Source organism: Dromiciops gliroides, chromosome 2 (assembly GCF_019393635.1).
Source record: "Dromiciops gliroides isolate mDroGli1 chromosome 2, mDroGli1.pri, whole genome shotgun sequence".
Taxonomy (NCBI): domain Eukaryota; kingdom Metazoa; phylum Chordata; class Mammalia; order Microbiotheria; family Microbiotheriidae; genus Dromiciops; species Dromiciops gliroides.
Window position 1 is genome coordinate 530,298,383 of NC_057862.1, and position 23,072 is coordinate 530,321,454.

At 48.8% G+C, this 23,072-nt stretch overlaps 2 protein-coding genes across 3 annotated transcripts in view; one reads left to right on the forward strand and one right to left on the reverse strand.

Annotated features, from left to right (window-relative positions):
• Positions 1-18,437, forward strand: part of ADGRA2 (adhesion G protein-coupled receptor A2) — a 61,635-nt gene extending 43,198 nt beyond the window's left edge. For both annotated transcript variants that reach the window (XM_043985679.1, XM_043985681.1), the window contains exons 8-19: positions 35-199; positions 5,945-6,143; positions 6,739-6,888; positions 7,058-7,219; positions 8,024-8,248; positions 8,512-8,728; positions 12,042-12,250; positions 13,414-13,541; positions 13,795-13,918; positions 14,854-14,999; positions 15,404-15,493; positions 15,685-18,437. In XM_043985679.1, coding sequence (XP_043841614.1) covers positions 35-199; positions 5,945-6,143; positions 6,739-6,888; positions 7,058-7,219; positions 8,024-8,248; positions 8,512-8,728; positions 12,042-12,250; positions 13,414-13,541; positions 13,795-13,918; positions 14,854-14,999; positions 15,404-15,493; positions 15,685-16,960 — 3,091 coding nt within the window. In that variant the 3' untranslated portion in view covers positions 16,961-18,437. The remainder of the gene's footprint in view (positions 1-34; positions 200-5,944; positions 6,144-6,738; positions 6,889-7,057; positions 7,220-8,023; positions 8,249-8,511; positions 8,729-12,041; positions 12,251-13,413; positions 13,542-13,794; positions 13,919-14,853; positions 15,000-15,403; positions 15,494-15,684) is intronic.
• A 106-nt stretch (positions 18,438-18,543) lies between these two features.
• BRF2 (BRF2 RNA polymerase III transcription initiation factor subunit) lies at positions 18,544-22,061 on the reverse strand. Its single transcript, XM_043985682.1, has 4 exons — positions 21,727-22,061; positions 21,020-21,079; positions 20,205-20,526; positions 18,544-19,913 (listed from the first exon to the last, which is right to left on the reverse strand). The coding sequence occupies exons 1-4, from the start codon at positions 21,884-21,886 to the stop codon at positions 19,208-19,210; spliced, it is 1,248 nt and encodes a 415-aa protein (XP_043841617.1). The 5' UTR covers positions 21,887-22,061; the 3' UTR covers positions 18,544-19,207.
• Positions 22,062-23,072: the final 1,011 nt, after the last annotated feature.

Below are 23,072 nucleotides of genomic sequence, written 5' to 3' on the forward strand. Positions count from 1 at the left end.
GGAGAGCATGACCACACATTCCTGTGCCCCTCAGCGAGCTAATTCTGTCCCACATCCACGTGTGGGCATCGGGTGAGTGGGAGTGCTCCGTCTCTACTGCCCAAGGCAACGCCAGCAAGAGAGTGGAGATCGTGGTGCTGGAGACCTCAGCCTCATACTGCCCCGCCGAGAGAGTCGCCAACAACCGGGGAGACTTCAGGTTTGAGGGCTGGGCTGGAGAGGGTTACACCCCAAAATGTACACATACCTCCAATACGTTCAGTGTGATCCCTTCTCCTTCATTTCCTACCATAGATTCCAAGAAGGAATTGGGATGTGGTATCATACCCCCAAACTACCCCACTACATGTTTCCATCTTCCCCCTGATAGTTACTGTTTCTTTTCTTTCTTTCTTTTTTTTTTTTTGGTGAGGCAATTGGGGTTAAGTGACTTGCCTAGGGTCACACAGCTAGTAAGTGTTAAGTGTCTGAGGCTGGATCTGAACTCAGGTCCTCCTGACTCCAGGGCAGGTATTCTATCCACTGCGCCACCCAGCTGCCCCTACTGTTTCTTATAGAGAAATGGCTTCCTTCTTCATCAGTCCCAAAATCAGTATTTAATCAGTACTTTTCATGCATAATATATTCATGTTGCATTGGGGAAAGTATTAGGTTTTAATTCAAAGAACCTCAGTTTGAATCCTGGCTTTAAGTTACTAACTAGAGGGTAGCTATGTGGTGCAGTGGATAAAGCACCAGCCCTAAACTCAGGAGGACCTGAGTACAAATCCGGCCTCAGACACTTGACACTTACTAGCTGTGTGACCTTGGGCAAGTCACTTAACCCTCATTGCCCTGTCCTCCCCCCCCCCCCAAAAAAGAGAGAGAATGAAAAAAAAAGTTACTAGCTACATGATACTGGTAAGTGACTTCCCCTCCCTAGGCCTCATTTTCCTTCCCTATAAAATTAAGGAGTGAGACTAGATGAATTCTAAGTTTCCTTTGAACTCAAGATCCTAGGTTTCTATAGGAAAACTTAGAGGCCTGTTTGAGGGCTACATGCAAATGAAAAAAATTCAAAATGCAATCTCGTACCAAAAGAACCCAAAGAATCACACAATGGCAGGGTTGGAAGAGAGCCCGTGCCAGAAAAAGTCCCCGGTGCAGCATACCCAGTGAGTGCCCAGTCTTTACAAGAAGCTCTACAATCCACCTCCCATCCCCACCCCAACTGCCACCAGGCAGTCTGTTCTCCTTTGAACTGGTTCTAACTTTTAGGGAGTTTTTCTTTGCATTAATTTTTTTTTTTGGTGGGGCAATGAGGGTTAAGTGACTTGCCCATAGTCACACAGCTAGTAAGTGTCAGGGTCGGTGCTTTGTCCACTGCGCCACCTAGCTGCCCCTCTTAGCATTAAATTTAAAGAGTTGCTTTACAGCTTCTACCCGCTTCTCTTGGCCCTGCCCTTTGAAGCCAGATGGAACAAATCTAATTCCTCTTCCATGTGACATCCTTTCAGATTGTTTAAAACAACTATCATGTCCTCGCTGAGTCTTCTCTCCTCCAGGCCAAGCATCCTCATTTCCTCTGACCAGTCCTCAGATGTCACAACCTTCACCATCCTACTTTCCTTCCTTTGGATATCATCCAGATTGTTGATGCCCTTCCTAAAATGTGCCTAGAAGCAAACATGATACTCTGGCCAGGACAGGTCATAATGGGATCATTATTTCCTTATTCCTGAAGCCTATGTTGGTATAAATGCAAGCAAGATGAATCAATCTATAGACATTTGTTAAGCACCTACTGTGTACCAGGCTCTGGGTATATATATGTGTGTATGTGTGTGTGTGTGTGTGTGTGTGTGTGTGTATTTTTTTTAGTGAGGCAATTGGGGTTAAGTGACTTGCCCAGGGTCACACAGCTAGTAAGTGTTAAGTGTCTGAGGTCGGATTTGAACTCAGGTACTCCTGACTCCAGGGCCAGTGCTCTATACACTGTGCCACCTAGCTGCCCTCTGGGGATATATTTTAAAAAGGCAGAAGGCAGATGGCTTACAAGGATTGAGTTAGGTTTTTCTTTCGGCTGCCATCTCACACTGTTGACTCATATTGAATGTGTAGTCTACTAAGATTCCCAGCACCTCTTCACACTTTTTAAAGTAAGCCTTGGCCATGTTGTATTTGGGAAGTCAGTTATTTGAATCCAAGTGTGAGTCTACATTTGTCCCTATTAAATTCCATTTTCATCTTGCTGTATAGCTATCTGGACAAAATCCATTTTTTTCTGTATAGATGGTTAGGCCAAAGTTTTGAATGATTATGGATCCTATGGGGAGGCAGGAGAAGATTGATGCAACCTCTGCATCAATTAGATATCTCCCTTCAAATTGGACTGTGTATTAGATCTCCAAGACAGTGTCAAGCACTTTTGTGTACAAGCATCTCCTTGTTTTATGATTTTAATAATCAGAGGATTGTTGACTAGGCTACTTGTTAAGTCTTTCAAGGAATCTTGGATGGGACACACACAGAGTTCGTCCATCAGTGTATCTATATTCTATTTATAGGACAGCTAGGTGACTCAGTAGATAGAGGGTTGGGCCAGGAGTCAAGAAGACTTTTTTTTTTTATTTATTTTCCTGTGTTCAAATCCGGTCTCAGACACTTACTAAGCTATATGACCCTGGACAAGTCACTTCACCCTGTTTGCCTCAGTTTCCTCATCTGTAAAATGAGCTGGAGAAGGAAATGGCAAACCACTCCAGTATCTTTACCAAGAAAACTCCAAATGGGATCACAAAGTCAGACACAACTGAAAAGAATGAACAACAACATCTATCTATCTGTCATCTGTCATCCATCTATGTCTCATCTACCTATCTACTGGATAGACACTGCAAATGGAACAAAAGGAGAAGGGGCTGATTTTTCTTGAGGGAATTTTAATAACCTCAAGTTTCTCCCTAAAATAAAGGCCCATCTTTTCAACCCTAATATATTCTTTCCATGACAGAGACAGTGTAGCATAGTAGATAAAGAGATGATCTTCACTGGCCAGTCAGGAGGAACTGAGTTCAAATCCGGCCTCAGACACTTATTAGCCATGTGACTCTGGGCAAATCCCTTAATCCCAGTTGCTCTTTAAAATAAAAATAGATTTATTTTTTTTTTAACACAGCAATGAGGGTTAAGTGACTTGCCTAGGGTCACACAGCTAGTAAGTGTCAAGTGTCTGAGGCTGGATTTGAACTCAGGTCCTCCTGAATTCAGGGCCAGTGCTCTATCCACTGCGCCACCTAGCTGCCCCCTATAACAATAGATTTTTAAAAAGAGTTGATTTTGGATCCTTCTCCTATGACAACTGCATGTCTGATATTTACCTGCCAGTCATGGACCCCAAATGCAACTTCGAGAATGGTGGCTCTTGCACCTGTTCAGGCTCCTGCAAATGCAGATTGTGCCAGTACACCTCCTCCAAGAAAAGCTGCTGCTCCTGCTGCCTAGCAGGATGTGCCAAGTGTACCCAGGGCTGTGTCTGCAAAGCCCCCCAGACTAAGAGTTTCAGCTGCTACCACTGATGTTCCCATGTCCCTTTGCCTGTAAATAGAAGAATTTGTACGGACCTAAATTTTATTTTCATACACCATGGATGTCTTCTACTGTTTTTCTATGAAATGTATGAATTAAAATAAACTTGATAAATACCTTAAAAAAAAAGAGTTGATTTTGGATTCAGGAAGAGCTGGGTTCAAGTCCTACCTCTCACATGCTGGTTGTGTGATCCTTAGCCAGTCACTTTACCTCTTAGCTTCAGTTTTCTTATTTGCAAAATAGGAATAACTATTGCACTATCTTCACAGAGTTGTTGTGAAAATCAAATGAGATTACCCACCTCCTGATAGGGAGGTGATGCACTCAGAGTACAGATTAAGACATATCTTTTTTGGACAAGACCAGTGCAGGAATTAGGTTTGCTTGACTTCACATATTTGTTATAAGGATTTTTTTTTTCTTTTTAGGGGATGGGGAGAGGCAAAGGAGAGAGTTTTGTTCGTTTAAAAAAATAAGATAAAATAATATATGTAAAGTTCTTTGCAAACCTTAAAGCACTGCGTTAAATGCTGTTGTTATGATATTCATATAATCCTAGTCAATGTTCTAGACAATATAAATCATAGAATAGTTGTTGATTTGCTTTGGTTTGGGGGAGTTTTCTTCCATTTCCGATGAAATCACAAGACAAGAAGAAAAACAAAACAAAGCAAACTCCTTCTCATCATAGAGCTAACTCCAAAGAACTGAAATTGAGGCTCACCCAGAGAGAAATGAAGAGACAAATGGTGGGTATAAACAGACCCGTGGTTTCATTAATGTAGGGAAATGTAGGGAACTCCTAGGAAGACCTTTTTTTTTTTTTTTTGGCCGGGCAATGAGGGTTAAGTGACTTGCCCAGGGTCACACAGCTACTGTCAAGTGTCTGAGGCTAAATTTGAACTCAGGTCCTCCTGAATCCAGGGCCAATGCTTTATCCACTGCAGCCACCTAGCTGCCCCAGGCTATTCATTGTTACCAATGCTGATCAGCAACTGCTCTGCAATTTATATAGTCTTAGAGGGCCCCTGGAGCACTGAAGGGCTAGGACTTATCAAAGCACTCACACAGCTGGTATGTGGGCAAAGATGGGATTTGAACTCAGACCTTCCTAACTCCACTTTCACTTCTTTTTCTAGTTTTTTTATTTGCATGTTCAATTCATTGATCTGTTCTTTCTCTGTTTTATCAATGTAAGAGTTTAGAGATATAAATTTTCCTCTAAGCACTGCTTTGGCTACATCCCATAAATTTTGGTGTGTTGTCACATTGTTACCATTCTCTTTAATGAAATTATTGATTGTTTCTGATTTGTTCTTTGACCCACTCATTCTTTAAAATTAGATTACTTAGTTTCCAAATCATTTTTAATTTATCTTTATTGAACGGAATTTTTATTGCATTATGATCTGAAAAGAATGCATTTAATATTTCCATCTTTCTACATTTGATTGAGGTTTTTATGCCCTGATGCATGGTCAGTTTTTGTATTGGTGCCATGTACTGCTGATAAAAAGGTATATTCTTTTCTTTCTCCATTCAGTGTTCTCCAGAGGCCTATAGCTAACTTTTCTAAAATTCTATCCAGCTCCTTCTTTCTTGTTTACTTGGTGGTTAGATGTATCTAGTTCTGAGAGGGGAAAATCAAAGTCCCCCACTAGTATACTTTTGCTGTCTGTTTTCTCCTGTAATTCACTTAACTTCTCCTTTAAGAATTTGGTTGCTATACCACTTGGTGCATCTATGTTTAGTATTGTTATTATTTCATTGTCTATGGTACCTTTTAGCAAGATATAGTTTCTTTCCTTATCTCCTGACTCCACTTTCTTTCTTTCTTCCTTCCCTTTTTTTTTTTTTTTGGTGAGGCAATTGGGGTTAAGTGACTTGCCCAGGGTCACATAGCTAGTAAGTGTCAAGTGTCTGAGGCCGGATTTGAACTCAGGTCCTCCTGAATCCAGGGCCAGTGCTCTATCCACTGCACCACCTAGCTGCCCTGTGACTCCACTTTCAATCCACCAGATTGTACTACTTAAATCACTGATAAAAATCTAGTCCAACCTCCCTGATTTTATAGATGAGGAAATGGGCCCCATGAGGTGAAATCTTTGCGGAGGACACAGGGTTATTAAGTAGCAGGAGCAGGATTTAAACTCAGGTCCTCTGATACAGGGAGGTGGGGGGGATGGGGAGGGGGAAGTGTCTTTCTCCTTCTTCATTTTGTGCCTACTCTCCACCTTTGTTTCCGGGAAAGCAGAACAGCTTCATGCTAAGGGACAGGGGATGGAGGAGGGCTGACCGGGAGGTTAAACAGAACATCGTGGGTCAGACATGTGGCCTTTTGATCCCTGAGCCCCGAACCCTCCCTTGCTCCCAGGTGGCCTCGAACGCTGGGAGGCATCACAGCATATCAGTCCTGCCTTCAGTACCCTTTCACCTCAGTGCCTCTCAGTGGGGGCACCCCAGGCACCAGGGCCTCTCGACGCTGTGACCGAACTGGGCGATGGGAGCCGGGGGACTATTCCCACTGCCTCTACACCAATGACATCACGCGGGTGCTCTATACTTTCGTCCTGGTAAGGCTACGGAATGGGGGAGGAAGGGTTTGGGGGAAACAGGGACCAGCTTTTTCCCCGATACCTGTGGCAGGGGCGGGGTGCCCTTCCAGATTGAGGAGGATGCTGTGACACGGTAGAGAAACTCTGGAGAGTCAGGAGGGGAGACTAGAGGGACAAATAGATGACCGGGTTAGGGAGCCAACAGCAAGGAAGGAGACGAGACAACCATGGACCTATGGGCAGCTCCCTCCTTCTAGGTCATTGACTCTTCCCAGCTCCTCAAGTATGTGGGAGTGGAGTAGGGGCAGTTTAGAGACAGGGCTGATCCCACTCCTTTTGTCCTCCCCAATGGTGCTAGTGATCTATGGTCTGACCACATGGGGTGAGAGCCTCAGGTCTTCATCAGCAACAGCTGGTGGAAGGGGCCCTGCTCCCCTGCAGACTTTCTCTGTGCGTCATGACCCATCAGTGGCAGCCATCTAGAGAGGGGATTGGATCAGGCAGAGCGATTCTCCCTCTTCATTATTCTGGTTCGGGGTGGGGTGAGGTGGGGAAAGGAGGTTGGATTGGGAGGGTCTGGGCCATCCTTCCCCCACTCCTTTGCCTCTTTCAGATGCCCATAAATGCTTCCAATGCGCTGACCCTGGCACACCAACTGCGTGTCTACACGGCTGAGGCTGCAGGCTTTACAGACATGATGGACGTGGTCTATGTGGCGCAGATGATCCAGAAATTTCTGGGCTATGTTGACCAGATTAAGGAGGTGAGACTTCTATCAAGATTCACCCTATGAGCCCCAAACTGCCATCCTTCTACACCTCCTGACTTCCCAGTCTCCTCAATTCCTTAACCCTCCATAGATTAGCACCAAACCATTTCCCCACAGTGAACACTTTTATCATCCAATGCCTGGGGGCTTCTCTCTCCAATAGCTGGTGGAGGTGATGGTTGACATGGCCAGTAACCTGATGCTTGTCGATGAACACCTATTATGGCTGGCCCAGCGAGAGGACAAGGCCTGCAGTGGCATCATTGGAGCCCTGGAGCGTATTGGAGGGGTCGCCCTCAGCCCCCATGCCCAGCACATCTCTGTGGTAACAAAGGGGGCAGAAATCCTAGAACCTTAGGAATCAATTCCTCAAGCATTTATGAAGGGGTTGGGGATCATTTATTCCCTGCCGTCATTCCAATCAAAATGTGTTAACTGAGTACCTGTGTGTCAGCTATGTCTTGGGGGCTGGGGCAGCTGGGAATGTAGAAGTATGAAATGCAGTCTCAGGCTTCAAGGAGTTTACAGTACAGTCAGGAACATGAGATTAACACCCATGAAGGGAATTCAGAGAAGAGACAGATCAGGAGTGGTTGAAGTCCTCAAAGAATGTTTCTTCTTGTTCTTGTTCTCCTCCACCTCCTCCTCCTCCTCCTCCTCCTCCTCCTCCTCCTCCTCCTCCTCCTCCTCCTCCTCCTCCTCCTCCTCCTTCTCCTCTTCCCCAGGTTAAGTCACTTGCAATGGGTTACACAGCTAGTAAGTGTCTGTGGCTAGATTTGAACTCAGATCCTGCTGAGCTGACTGCAGGGCCAGTGCTTTATCAACTGTACCACTCTAGGAAGGCCTCTTAAAGGGGACAGAGGTAGCTAATGGGGAGGAATGGTCTCCATGTTTTGAAGGAATTGGAATTAGGAGGGAAGGCTAGGGAGTATCTTCCTCGCAGTGTAAGAGTTGAGGGAGCATCCTAAGTACCCCTGGGAAATACTTTCCGATAGGTCATTCCATGTGGGGTTGCTGGAGCAGGGGGGGGACAAGCAGTTCAAGTACAATTCACTGTAACCTGACTTCACAGTGTATGAAGGGAGGTGGGGTGTCTCAGCTTATGGGGTGATCGGGTCTTCATCCCTAGAATTCGAGGAATGTGGTCCTGGAGGCGCACCTCATCAAGCCTCACAGCTACGTGGGCCTCAGCTGTACGGCTTACCAGAAGCGGGAGCCTGCCGTCTCAGGGCAACGTCCAGGACCCCCTGGACTAGACCCCCAGCCTGAGCACGAGACCCTAGCTGATCAGCAACTCCGATTCCGTTGTACCACCGGGCGGCCCAATATCTCCCTGTCCACCTTCCACATCAAGGTAGGGGGACTGGCTGGGGGTGAAGGTAGGAGTGGGGCTGGGGGGGTGGTGCTGAGATGAGGGATCTTGAGAAGTGAGGCCCAGAAAAGGTGGGAGGGGTGGATGATGGAGGAGAGCCGAAATTGGAACTGAAGTTTGGGTTTATCTGTTTGTTTTTATGGAAGGGAGGAAGAGCAGAGGGATTGTGGGTGCTAGTAAAGTCAAGAGCCCAAAGGGCCAAGAAACCTTGGTATCTCTGAGGAACCCCTATGTCCCCCCACCAGAACAGCGTGGCCCTGGCTTCCATCCAGCTACCCCCCAGCCTGTTCTCATCCCCTCCGACTGCACTGGCCCCCCCAACTCCCCCGGACTGTACCCTGCAATTGCTCGTCTTCCGAAATGGTCGTCTTTTCCGTAGCCATGGCAACACCTCCCGCCCTGGAACCACAGGGCCCAGCAAGAGGCGTGGGGTGGCCACACCTGTCATCTTTGCCGGAACCAGTAAGGGACCAAATTCTTTTCCTAAGATCCTTCCCCCTCCCCCCCCCAGGGCAAGATCACTGTGGGTTGGGGGGGGGGTGTAAGGGAAGGCCACAGAGAGGAAATGAGGCAGCTGGGCTTTGAAGGACAGATTGAGAGATGAAGAGGAGTGGATAATGCCTTCTAGCCATTCCAGGTGAGATGAGAAGTGCATGAGCATGGGTTCAGGGGTGAGAATGGGTGACCTGGAAGAGGGGGAATGGGTTATTCCTGAGATTTTTGGTGGGCCCCCCGCATCCCATGTTCCCCCAGTCTTCTCTCTTCCAGCATCTAAGTGCCCTGATGCTTGAAACAGAGGCAAGTGCAACTTAGCATGGTTCTCCAAAGTGGGGAGAGGAGAGATTCCCTTTAATAAAGAAGGAACAGGGGCAGCTAGATGGCTCAGTGGATAGAGCACCGGCCCTGGAGTCAGGAGTACCTGAGTTCAAATCCGGCCTCAGACAATTAACACTTACTGGCTGTGTGACCCTGGACAAGTCACTTAACCCCAATTGCCTAACCAAAAAACAAAAAACAATAAAGAAGGAACAGCTTCTGGACAAGACTGGATGTCAGGCTCCAGAAGGGTTGTGGGATTCTGGATTGCATGTGAAAATATCCCTTTCCCAACACACACACACACACACACACACACACACACCCCTCCACATTCACTGCACTTCCTGCATTCCTAACCCCACTACACACACAGCTATTTAGGAAATACTGAGTACTCACTATCTAATTGGGAAAATGGGACACACATTAAATCTAAAACAAGATCATAATTAAATAACAGCATAAGAAAACTGATCCAGCCTCAGACACTTACTAGCTGTGTGACCCTGAGAAAGTCACTTTACCCTGTTTGCCTCAGTTTCCTCATCTGTAAAATGAGCTGGAGAAGGAAATGACAAATCACTCCAGTGTCTTTGCCAAAAACACCCCAAATGGAGCCACAAAGAGTTGGACGTGATTCAAAGGACTGAACAACAACAACAACCAGCAGTATACAACAAGCCCAGGGAATAGGAATGGCATAGTGATAGAAGACTTTGTCTACATAGGTGGCACTCTCATCACTTGTGTGGATGACACAAAGAGAAAGAATAGCTAATCTAGCTGATGGCAGAATCAGGATCCAAAGTGATCTCAACAGGCTCTGTTCATTCATTACTGCTTGCCTAGACCATTGCAATAACCTTCTAAATGAGATTGACAAAGGTGGAGTTGAATAGGTATAAATGTAAAGTTCAACCCTTGGGTTCAAAATTACAATTATGCAAGCAAGTATAAGATGGGGGAGAAGTGACTTAATGTGAAAAGCCCCTAAGATCCTGGGGGGTTTTGTGGACTACAACAATACAGCATGGTGACCAAAGAAGAAAATGCATAGACAGAAGCAACATCCAGAAAGAGGACGGTATCTTACCCTAGTTGGATTGCATCTGGAATATTGTGTTTAGCCCTGGGTACTACCTTTTAGGTAGGGCATTGATAAAGCCAGAGAGCACTGAGAGAACAGTGATCAGGATATTGGGGAACCTCAAAACTGTGCTATGAAAAGAGGGATAGAAGGTTTACCCTGGAGAGAAGGCTGGGGTGGGGAGAGAGGAGAAGGGACTTGCTAGCAATTTTCAACAATTGGCAGGGCTGTCATATGGAAGGGGCTTTAAATACGTTCTGCTTAACCCAAGAGGATAGAAACAGAAACAATAGCTGGAAGATGCAAAGATGCAGATTTTGTTTCCATATTAGCAATATTGACTTCACTAGCACCCACAATCCCTCTGCTCTTCCTCCCCTCTAACAATGAGAGCTGTTAGAACAGTGGAATGGCCCTCTACCTTCAAGCAAGCCAATCCTTGTTGGGGATGTTGTATCATCTTTTTCTGCTGAAGTGCAAGTGAGGATAAATGACCTCTGAGCTTCCTTTCAGCTCTGATATTCAGATTCTGTGGGATCCCTGTAGAGTGGAGTGGTTGGGGGAGGCTTTCCTACTGACTATCTCTTCTCCCCCCTCTTCTTTGTTCTCTCCCTTCATTATCTCATCAGTTCCCATGGATTCAATTATCATCTCTGTGTAGATTTTTCCTCCGGATCTATAGATCCAGCCCTAACCTCTCTCTTGACTTCCAGTCTCTCATCACCAACTTCCTACTGGAAATCTTGAACTAGATGTCCCATAGGCTTTTCGAACTCAACACATCCAAAACAAAACTCATTATCTTACCCCCCAAAAAACCCTCTCTTCTTTACTACTCCTATATTACATTTTTAAAATAATATTTTAATTTATTTATTTTTATTGATATTTGGGGGGTTTTATTACCAAAATTTCCCCCAGCATCCCTGTGAAGCCTTTCCTGATCATCCCAGCCCTCAGCGATGTCTCCCTTTTCTGACTTCCTATGGCAATAATTATCTAATTATCTGAATCTCTTATTTGACATGTCATTTGCTGCCTATACTGTTACTTATCTTTTTCTGTGCATACCACATATGTGGTATAAATACAAATAAATGTAAGAGAATGCACCCTAAGAAAATAGCAATGAATGTAACAGAGATCAAGAAAACTAGTAATAAAAATGAACCCAAAAATCTTTATTTGAATTGAGGAATGTTAAAAAAATCCTTTCCTAGCAAATACATACATATGTATATAGACATACACATGCATGCAAAGAATTTTATACAGTAATATCATACATTAAGAAAGTATATTAAAGTGCTTCCATTCCTTATGAAATCATAGCTGGGACTCTGATGTCTTGAAAGCCCTACCAGCCTACTAGTTCCAGCAGGCCCACAAGCTTGCAGAAGTGGAAAGGCTTCAAACCCGGGCCCAGGGATAAAGTATGTATGTGCCTTTGGGCTGAGGACAAGTGTAGCTAAAGATCAGGAGGCTCATTGCACAGGGTGATGGAGTTTTTCTGCAGCAGCACATGAAGAGGGGTTATGATCTGTTATCCATGGAGTGAGTTATCCATGCCCCCAAAAGGACATCTATGTGTAATTATTTTTCAATGTATGCCTGTATAGCTTTAGATTTTGTTTTCAAAGAGACTACATTGGGGATGGGGTGGGGAGGGCTTAGGTTTGGACCAATACCTTTTGTAGGTTAAGTGTCATATCTCCCTGAGTAGACTATAAGCCTCTGAAGATAAGGGTTGTGTCTTATGCTTCTTTGCATTTCTCCCTTTCCCAGCACAGAGGCCTGCGCATAGCAGGTACTCAGCAGTCTCCCAGTCTCCCCAGTAGATCTCTGTGTCCCCTCTCTCTCCCATCCTAGGTGGCTGCGGTGTCGGGAACCTCACAGAGCCAGTGGCCGTCTCACTAAGGCACTGGGCTGAAGGGGTGGATCCTGTGGCGGCCTCGTGGAGCATGGAAGGGCCTGCTGGACCAGGAGGCTGGAGTTCTGAGGGCTGTCAGCTCCAGTCTAGCCAGTCCAATGTCAGCTCCCTGTACTGCCAGCACCTTGGCAACATTGCGGTGCTCATGGTACGTGTGCGTGTGAGACAGACAGACAGACTGACCGATGGACAGATAGACACTCTAGGAGATAGGAGAGGGGGAAAGGAAGGAGGACTGGGAAAGAAACAATCCCACAAAGAGAAAGAGGCAGAAGGAAAGAACTGGGTAGATGTGAGGTTCGTCTCTCCAATCTCCATCTTTTGGGGATAACCCATGGCCAGCTCTTCCCACCTCTACAGCTCCATGCCCAGAGAAGATGAATCAGTAACAGTGGATACAGGTTTTTTTCAAATCCTTGCTTTCACTTTCTCTAAGTAGAGCAAAATTGTCCCACTTCCCTTCTCTTTTCCCTGAGCAAAAATCAGATGTAAGAGATGTGATATGTATATATGATATCTGGGAAGAAGGAATGATGGAGCAGTGGGAGTGTATGAGGCTGGATTTGAACTCAGGTCTTCCTGACTCCAGGCTGGGCATTCTATAGCTCGCTGCCTAAGTTCTGTTTTAGATTTATCAACTTTGAAAAGCCCAGAGAGCATCCCAGAGGAGATATCCAACAGGCAATAGGTGAAGAGGCATGACCAGAGTCTAGGAGAGAGTCAAAAAGGCTAGATACATAGATCTGGGAGAATACGATGCTCCATGTGTCCATGTTTTGGCCAAAACGGTGAAACACACAGTGTAGAACTTTTGATTTAGAGCCAGCACAGCTAGTGGGCCTCACCTCCCAGCCTTACTTCACCAGGTACCGAACAGTCTGTGGATCCCATATATTTTGGCAAGAACTTTTCTCTGAAGTCCGTGGGAAAGGGTGGGCTGATGGAAACCATAAAGCAGGATCCTACATCAACTGTGGCTGAAAGGCTGGCTTACTAATGATGACCTCATCCTCTCCTAAGGAAGGCAGAGAGTGTCAGAGGGCAAGTGTGATGGAGAGCTTAAAAGACCGGGTTAGGGAGCTGGAGAGACAGACTCTCACAAACGCATTAGATTGGGAGCCCCTCAAGGGCAGGGACTGTGCTTTTGCCTTTAGATCCCTAGCACTTGGCACAGTGCCTGGCACACAGAAGGAACTTAATAAATGGGTTCTGACTGACCAACACTGTAGGTGGGTCTGGCCCTTCTGCTGAGCCCCAGGGCCTCAGAGCCCTGGGCTCTCACTCATTTCCTTTCTCCTATATCCTCCCTAGGAGCTGAGCACTTTCCCCCGGGAAGCAGGAGGCCCAGGAGCAGTCCTGCATCCTGTTGTCTACCCCTGCACTGCCCTGCTGCTGCTCTGCCTCTTCTCTACCATCATCACCTACATCCTCAACCATAGGTGAGAGTCCTTGGAGGGGAAGGGGGAGAACAGGAAAGTGAATTGCCCCAAGTGTTGCCCTAGTGCTGGGGAATGGAGAAAAGGGGCTGAGGCACTTTCTGACCCCATTCTTTTTATGGTAAGGGTCAAGGATAGAGGTTTCCCATTCCTTCCCTGCTACCCCAAGAGGGCAGAGGCAGGCCCAGAGCAGGCGGGCTAAGGGATGCCAGCTGGTGGTCACTGGTGCCAGCAGCATGACCTGTATCTCTGGCAGCTCCATCCACGTCTCGAGAAAGGGCTGGCATATGCTGCTGAACCTATGCTTTCACGTGGCTATGACTTCGGCTGTCTTTGCAGGCGGCATCACCCTCACCAACTACCTAATTGTCTGTCAGGCGGTAAGGTGGCCTCTGGGAAAGGGAGTATTCGGTGGGGAAGAAGGACGGGGGGGGGGGGTGGTAGAGGTGACCTCAGAGAGAATGTGACAGTCTATGCACAATATCGGGTGCTGCCCTAGGAAAGAGGATGCTTCTACTAACGGGCCGACAGAGGTATGGGAAGGAGGTATAAAAACATAGGGGAAGTCAAAGCAAGCACAAGTGGAATTAATGGTACCACGGGCAACTGAGTCTGTTTATGGGGTTATGTTAAAAACAAACAAACCAAACAAACAAAACAAAGGGTTATGGAACCCTATTGCTTGGTTTGCAAGGCAATGAACATATTGAGTCTTGGTGATTGAGGTTTTATTTCTTTTTGAGCAACTGATTATCACTTCAAGTATATGCCATTGTCATACTAGATAGAGAATTCATGTACAAGATGATGTGGTTTACTTGCTCAAAGAAGATTATGTAATAATGTCTAATATTGTCAGCCATTTACATTTATATGTCATTGTGACTATGTATACTCTGGGTATGGTTTGGAATTATTCTATATATTACAAGTATATCCTCAGTCATGCAGAATAACATAGGGGTGGGCAGAGCCATGGGGAACTGAAGGGTGACGGTGGCGCAGGGCAAAGAAAACCCAGGAGGGAGGAGATGTCTTGAGGACCAGAGGGAATCTGGGGTAAAGGGGAGGGGATACTGTGGGAACCTCTGAGGGGAATCATTGAATAGGAGGGAGCTAGGATATCACCTCAGAGACCCTGGAGGAGGAAAAAAGACAAATTGCTGTGGGAGAATCAGAGAGGAATGAGTCCGGGAAATCAAGGGAAAAATGAAAGGAATTTTCCCAGGCAGCTGAGTGCTTCAGGGATAGTTCTGCCATTGGCAGCCTAGGCTTCCTTCCCAGCTGTGATATCTTCTCTCCTCCCCACCTATAGGTAGGGATCACCCTGCACTACTCATCGCTGTCCACGCTGCTCTGGATGGGTGTGAAGGCTCGTGTTCTCTACAAGGAGCTGACCTGGAGGGCTCCACCCCCCCAGGAAGGGGAGCCAGCCCCACCCACTCCTCGTCCAATGCTCCGGTAAAAGATGCCCCCTCCAGCCCCTAACTATTCTTTGGAGCTTTTGAGGATCAAGGCATGAAAAAGAGACCCGGATGAGGATGGCATTGCAGTCAGCTGACAGAGGACAGGGTCCATCCAGCACATAGAAACTAGGTTTTCTGAGCACACACTTACAGGCATGGAGGAAGATGAAGCAGGAACTATCATTTCTGATAGAAGGACAGAGAGCAAAATGAATGTTAAGAGACAACTTCGGGTCACCAGGCCTTAGTTTGGGAAGGTCTCTCTCCCCGCAGGTGAAGGATCCTACAGAAGGTTTAAGGAGGGAATGGGGCAGGATGGAGAAAGTCATTTCCACAAAGGTCCTTGACCATAAGGCTTCTCAGTCTCTTCACCTCTTAACCGGGATCTCTTTTCATCAGGTTCTACCTTATTGCTGGAGGCATCCCACTCATCATCTGTGGCATCACAGCGGCCGTCAACATCCACAATTACCGGGATCATAATCCCTAGTGAGTATGTGCCCCAAGTCAATGCCTGGCCACTTTTTCCACACGGGAAAAGCCTTGCAAGCCGGTGCTTCCAACTCCTTGACTTCTCTCACCAGGTCTTGCTCGCCCCTCTCCCTAAATATGCACCTTCCCTCTTTGACCAACCCCAGTCATTCTTCCTACCCTCCTGACTATCCCCCGTCATTCCACAGCTGCTGGCTGGTGTGGCGTCCCAGCCTGGGAGCTTTCTACGTGCCTGTGGCCCTGATCCTGCTGATCACCTGGATCTACTTTCTATGTGCTGCGCTGAGCTTAAGGGGCCCGCGGGGGCAGGGCCCCAAAGGCAGCCACAGCCGGGCCTCACTGGAGCCAGGGGAGGACCTCCGATGTGCAGCCAGGCTCCAGGGCAGTGGTCCCCTGCTGAGCGACTCCGGGTCCCTCTTGTCGGCTGGGGGTGGAGGAGTGCTCTCCCCAGGGCACCCAGGTGACGGAGATGGCATTTATTCACCAGGAGCCCAACTTGGGGCTCTGGTGACCACTCACTTCTTGTACCTGGCACTGTGGGCCTGTGGGGCTCTGGCGGTATCCCAGCAGTGGTTGCCCAGTGTGGTATGCAGCTGTTTGTACGGGGTGGTGGCTGTAGCCCTGGGTCTCTTTGTCTTCTCCCACCACTGTGCCAGAAGAAGGGATGTCCGGGCTTCCTGGCAAGCCTGCTGTCCCTCCGCCCCTCCCTCCACTCGGGCACTGCCGAGGCCCTTGTCCACCATTGTAGAGGACGGCTCTCCAGTCTTTGCCGAGGGGCATTCCTCCCTCAAATCTTCCCCCAGTGGCAGCAGCGGTCATGCCCAACACATGAGTCCCTGCAAGCTGACCAACCTGCAGCTAGCACAGAGCCAGGCCTGCGACATGGGTGTGGGAAGTCTCGGGGAAGAGCCCGACGTTACCGGCCATCGGGGCCCTGCTCCCCGCCACCTCAACAACGTGCATCACGGGCGCCGGGGGCACAAGAGCCGGGCCAAGGGCCACCGTGCTGGAGACGGGGCAGGCAAGCATCGCCTGAAGTCGATTCGAGGGGGATCGTCGGCACTGACGGGGATGTCGGAGCTGCAGTCCAGCGAGAGCGGCAGCCTGCACAACAGCCCATCCGACAGTCACCCCGGCAGCAGCCGCAACAGCCCCGGCGCCGGCCCGGGCCCAGGCCCGCGGGAAGGAGAGCCCACGCTCAGCCCCTCGGAGGGCAGCGACACCAGCGGGGCGCCCGGGCCCGAGGCCGGACGTGCAGGCCAGCGACGCTGTGCCAGCCGGGACAACCTCAAGGGTAGCGGGAGTCTGCTGGAGGAGAGCAAGCGCCGCTCCTACCCGCTCAACACCGCTAGCCAGAACGGAGCCTTGAAGGCCGGGAAATACGACATCAACTTGGGCAGCACAGAGACTGGAGCTGGTGGTTGCATGAAGACGGGCCTCTGGAAGAGTGAGACCACCGTCTAGAGCTCGAAGAGGCTATGGGAGCTGTAGGCAACACACACGCGCTGCTCACTAGTGGCCAAGCTGGGGGGGCGGCGCCCTCTGGCTGTACCTCAAAAGGTCCCCCATACTAGTGTCAGCCCAAGGCAGCACTTCTCCTTGCCAGTAAGGCAGATGCCAACCCACGAACAGTATTCCCCAACCCCACTGGGGTGGGGCAACTTACTTAGGGGAAATCTTTCTTTCTGGAGGGAGATTCTCCAAAGGATGACAATCTTTGGAGCACACAAAGGGCGTGTGCTTTCCTTCTACCCCAGCCTTACCCTCTGTGTGCCTGTCCAGGATCCTGGATACCATCCAGCAGTAAAAGGGCCATTTGCCCCTAGTCCACAGAGCAACCCTCCCTGTGCAGAAAATGGGCAGCCTGTGTGGGCTGATGAAGCTTCCACTGTTCTTGCCCAAAGTGTCTCCCATGCTAGCTGGTTAGAGCAATATGATCGAGGGTGAGCTCTCTGGCCGCCCCAGTTCTCTATAAAGGTCTAAAGCTTCATTTTTTTAGGACCAGGGCCCGACTCCCATGGGTTGGCCAGATAATGGGCACTGGTTTGCAAGCCAGGCTGCTGCCCTGGAAGGCATCTATGCAAAGGCAGTTGGGGAGGGCGGTCTTCAGGAAGGAAAGTGAGGAAAGAGCAAGAAGGCCGAGTCCTGTTCCAATAGAGCCAAAGACAAGTGGGATGCCACCAGTGACCCAGAGTGCCTAAACCATCGTAGCCTTGCAAAGTTGATCATGCCATGTGAATGGAAGGATGTGAGTAGAAAACAAAAAGAACCAAAGCTAAGGAACAGGAACCAGCTGCTTTAGCTCCCAGAGCAATACTCCTGGAGGGACCGTGCTTGGGGTTCAGTGTTGGAAACACTTTTCAAAGCCTAATTCTCACTTTTGGGCTTTGGCCTGGAGGGTGCTGGAGAAAGAATTTCCTTCTCTTGAATAAGAGCAGATGACAGAGCTCCAGGGAGTCATAGCTATCAGACCCCAGCTCTATGGGTGTAAGATGGCCCTCAGAGGTCAAACCAGCTTCCTGTTTTCACTGGGGCCCTTGAAAGGCAGTAGCTGGAGCATTTAGTGGAGATCCTCCCCTAGTCTTACTGCACAGCTCTGTCCTTTGCCTTTATTCTTCTACCCCCAGGCCCTTAGCTTTCTCCCAGAAAAATTGACCATCAGTCCTTAAGGAATTTTTGGAGGGAGGGAGAGGGAGAGTTTAGAGCTGAGAAGCAAAGAGACAATCCTGTTCATGCTTCTTTGTTCTTGTCCTTGTACGTGTCACCCAAGGTACATGAGGAGGGCATATGGGAGAGGGAAATCCCGTTCTTTAGGGGTGAGTTCTGTTATTTACGCTTGCTGCACAGAGACTATATTAGAAAAAGAAAGAAAAAAAGCTTTGTATTATTCTTCCACATATGCTGGCTGCTGTTTACATACCCTGCCAATGCCTTAGCACTGGAGAGCTTTTGCAATATGCTGGGGAAAGGGGACTTGAGGGGAGGGAATGAAAAGTGCCAAAGAAAATGTGTTTTTTTAAAAAACTCGGGTTTTATACGATAGAATGTTTTCTAGCAGATGCCTCTTGTTTTAATATATTAAAGATTTGCAAAGTCCCATGAGCTTAGCTCAAGTTCACCCTCAATCTTTTTGTGTCTCCTGCCACACCCCCAAATCCATGGATTTTATCTGGAATAGGCTAGTCTGTTTAATCATTTAGCAAAAAACATAAGTTTTAACTCGTGGACTGAATGAAACAATATGCTCTCAAGGAAAGTCTGAGAAGACCTACTGCCCCTAGCCCACAGCCACTAAGCCAACCTGCTGTCAAGGGCAGAGGAATGCAACTGGCACATTGCTGCAGTCGATGCAATCATTCCTCCTCTTCTAGGACACGGGGCCAAACACATGAAGCTGCCTCTTTGGCTTACATGACCCTGTGGTAGATGACACACATGCACTTCTCCCCTTCCCTGCACATGCCTGGTCCCTGTTGTAGGACTGCGGAATCACGGCCAGATAGGGCATCGAGGTCCCTTATTCCAACACCCTTACTTGACACCAAAATGACATGACTTGCCCGAGGTTATACTACAACAAACAGGAGCAGCACTCAAACCACTCAGTCCTCTAAACCCAGCACTCTTCCCATTACACCCCTCTGGAGGGGAACAGTGTAAGTTCCACCAGACCCTCAGGCCACAGGCAAAGTCCTCAAGTTAAGAAGTTGGTCAGGACAGGGTAGGGGCCCCTGCAGCAGCTTGATTTGCAGCCCGGGCTCTCTGGAAGTCTTTGATTTCTTGAGGTGTACGCAAATACTGCTCGATCTCACTGTCAGATATCTCCTCATCCCCAGTAATACTGGAATCAGCAGGAGTGGGACAGGGCCGCTTTGGAGGCCTCAGCATACAGGGAGGGAGCAGAGGGGGTGGGGAGCTAGCGGGCCTTTTCTTTTCAAGGGTCTCCAAGGTACTGGTCCCTGCTTCCTCCTCCTCTTGTTGCTGCTCATCTCCTTCCTCCTCTTCAGCTTCATCCCTAAAAGCCTTTCGGAGGAGAATGCACCGGTGCTGGAGCAAGTCCCCAATGTGCTTCACTACTGTTTGCTTATCTAGGTTCAATATCCGCAGCCAGGCCAGCTGTCCGGCCATCCGCAGAAGTATGGCCAGCAGTTCCTGAACTCGGAGGTATGCTGGATGGGGCAGGTCAACACCTGCCAATTTGCAGAATCGGGAAAGGGAACAGGTCAAGCGGCCCCCGGGCTGCAGTGACCTCCAGGCCAGGTAAGCAGCAGCAGTTATCACTGGCACAGGGTGCCTTCCTGTCACCAGCCACGTCTCACTTGCCAGCTCTACCAGCTGTAATGTCCGGGATACCATCTTCTCTTTGTCCTCCACAAACTTGACCGACACAGAGGAGGAGGCCTGGAACAGTTTGAAGCTGTAAGAACCCAAAAGACAGACCTTATTCAGTGGCAAAAGGGTTGCTGTTTCTCCTAATATAACTTTAGGTAAGGAAAACAAGCCAGCTTTAGGTGGCAGGGAATAATGCTGCCATTTCTCGGCAAGACTGAGCACAATATATACCAACAAAACTAGCATGATAATAAATTCAAAACCCTGTTGGGTAGGCTTTGGTCAAAAGTTATTAAAAAGCAGAAAGTGCCCAAGATTGAGCTCTAGGAAACATGTCTAAGTTCCCTTCCTCCCAATCCCTCTGCCCCTCAGGTACCTGCTACAGTAAGTCTTCACTAGGTCTGCTAGGCTCAAGGCAGGAACGTCCAGTCCTAGGACCTTCACTATCTGTAGGTACGTGCCAGAGAACAGTTCTAAGTTGGCATATAACAGGGTGCAAATAGTGCCCATGGTCAGGGGCCAATTATGTTGCCGGCAGGTGACCAGCACACAGCAGCCCACCAACACCTCTTTCTTTTGGAGTCGAGCAGCATGGAGGTCAGGGTGCTGGAATGCTCGTTGGTAGTAGGACACTGCGGTCTCCTCAAAGGTTGATGGCAGCTGCAGAACTCGGCAGAGATCTCGAACTCGTCGAAGCCCTAGGAAAATTCACAGTGCTATGTTGACACCGGCTCTAAAGGCTGGGTATTAGGAGAGCTAATATAGTTTCTACAAAGTACAAGAGTTCTGTTCACAGAACTTCAAAAATCAGTTATCAAGTCATATGACTTCCTCCCCAGACTGTAAAGGCCAGGAAAAGAGGCTTTCTAGAGAGGCGAGGTGTAAGGACACAGCTCATGGAGCACAGCTCCCTCACAATTCAGAGTTCAGCATGCTTTGATCCAGAACCAAGTCAGATTCAGTCCAGGACTCAAACCCACCCTGGTCCGAACCCAAACTCCCAGCACAGCCTGGATAATCAACCACCTCACATAATGAGTTCTCCAAGACTGTGAACCAAAACCATTCTTATCTTCCATTCCCAATTATCCACTATCTTTCTCAGATACCATAGATTGCACCAATCAAAATGAAAATTTCTGGCCATCCAACTACCTTAAGCCTGACCTCTGGTAAAGGGTTGGGTCTTACCTCTTTGCTGGCTACGGCTGACCCGCTCATTCTCCCCTGTACTCCTGGAATATGTCACTTCTGCAAGACAAGGATCAGCAATAGGCAATTTAGTCACTTTCTGCTCAACAGAACAACCCAAAAAGGCCGGGGAAAAGTCAATTTAGTTCAATTCAACAAGTATCCTCTCCACCTAAAGAACCCACAAAAAAATACAGGGAAGTCCCACGATGGGGGGGGGGGGGGTAGGGATGGGAGATGGGTGAGACAAAAAGGTTCCACTCTTGGAATGTGTTACTTCTTGTCTCTGCTCAATGGAACCACCCAGAAAGGCCAGGGAAGGTCAATTCAGCTCAATTTCACAGATGTTTACTGCACGCTGGGAGCGGTGTGACCTTAAGTCACCACCTTCCCACCTAAAAAACCCAAACAAAATTAAAAGAACGAGGAAGGCCCCCGGCGGAGGGGGCAGGAAATGGATGGCACAAAAAAGGCTACACATTTAGACCCATTCGTGGGACACCTCCCCGGCCCCAGGCATTTCTATGGTGTGACTAGCGTGTGAAGGGAGAAGAGAAGCAGGATCCGTGTGGGAATACAAGGTGTGAACACACTAGAAAGGGGGGAAGGGGCCAGGCGGCCAAGGTCTTTAGAGGCTTTCAAAGCCGCCTAAGGGCTGTGTGGCAGGCCGGGGCTGGGGAGGAGGGAGGGTCCCAGGGCAGAGGCACCTCGGAGGTTGCCCTCATCAGCGAAGGTAGTGGTGAGCAGCCCCTCGGACACCACGCAGCCGCAGTCGGCGCACACCAGCTGGCTCTGTGCATAGTGCGAGTCCTCCACTAGCTCCGCGCAGCCGCAGTCCGGGCAGCAGCCCCGGCCCCCACCCGACATCTCGGGCGCGCCCCGGGCCTCGCACGCCGGGAGCAGGACCCAAGCTCTGGCTGCAGTTCCTCGAGCTCTCGGCCTTCAGGTTTAAACCTCCTCCTGGAGCCTCCCCGGCTTTTCTGTTTTCCGCAGCTGAGAGGCGGACCCTTCTGAGCGTCGCACCTTCCTGCTCTCAATCGTGGCCCCGCCTCCTCCCCCCGCCCAGCCCGAGAGTCACATCCGCCCCCCATGCCCGTCCTCGCGCAGCCTCTGACAGAAACGGGAACCGGGAGGAGGAGGTTCCGCCGGTCTCCCCGGCTGCCTGCATGTAGGGTTGGTCCAGACTGACGCCCGTCTGTATCAGGCAGGCTGACGGCTCTCGGGGTGCGAGAAGGTAAAGAGCCTGGACCCGCCCTTCTGCGGTAGTAACTTCTTCTGTTAGTCATCGTGGGAAGGAAGAGACTACTCAGCTCAACTGTTCGTGGTTGGACAATGAAAAGGGCCCCCCCTTCTTAGCTACTTTAAAGTCATCGGTGCAGGTGAAAATGTCGCCGGCCCCACACGTTTCCAGCTGTTATCCCTAAGCCGGCCTTTGGGGCAGCTGGGCAGTGCAGATCGCTGGGCCAGGAGCCAGCAAGTCCTGAGTTCAAACCCAGCCTCAGGCACTTAGCTGGGTGACGCAGGCTAGGCAAGTCACTTTGCCTAATTTACCTCAGCTGTAAAAGGATAGCACTTAAGTGCCTAACACAGAAAGAAGTCTTTAATAATTGCTTATTCAGGGGCAGCTAGGCGGTGCAGTGGATAAAGCACCGGCCCTGGATTCCGGAGGACCTGAGTTCAAGTCCAGCCTCAGACACTTGACACTAACTAGTTGTGTGACCCTGGGCAAGTCACTTAACCCTCATTGCCCTGAGAGGAAAAAAATTTGCTGCTTCACTTTTCTTGTTGGTCTGAGGCTGCTCCTCAGCTTGAAGATTCAGTCTCCCTGTAAGAACACTTCCATGACTCTCACCGAGAAATTTAGGAAAGGCGTTGTAGTTGTGTACGAAGGGGACTCTCTCCAGCTACAAAACAAACCGTGAATGCTCAAATAATTGTCCTCATTTCAATACTTCCATGATACACAAGCGAAGCACTGAAGGGGTTACCAAAACAAAAAAACAAAAAACAAAAAAACCCCCAAACTGTTCTATCTGAATCAAAACGTTGATTT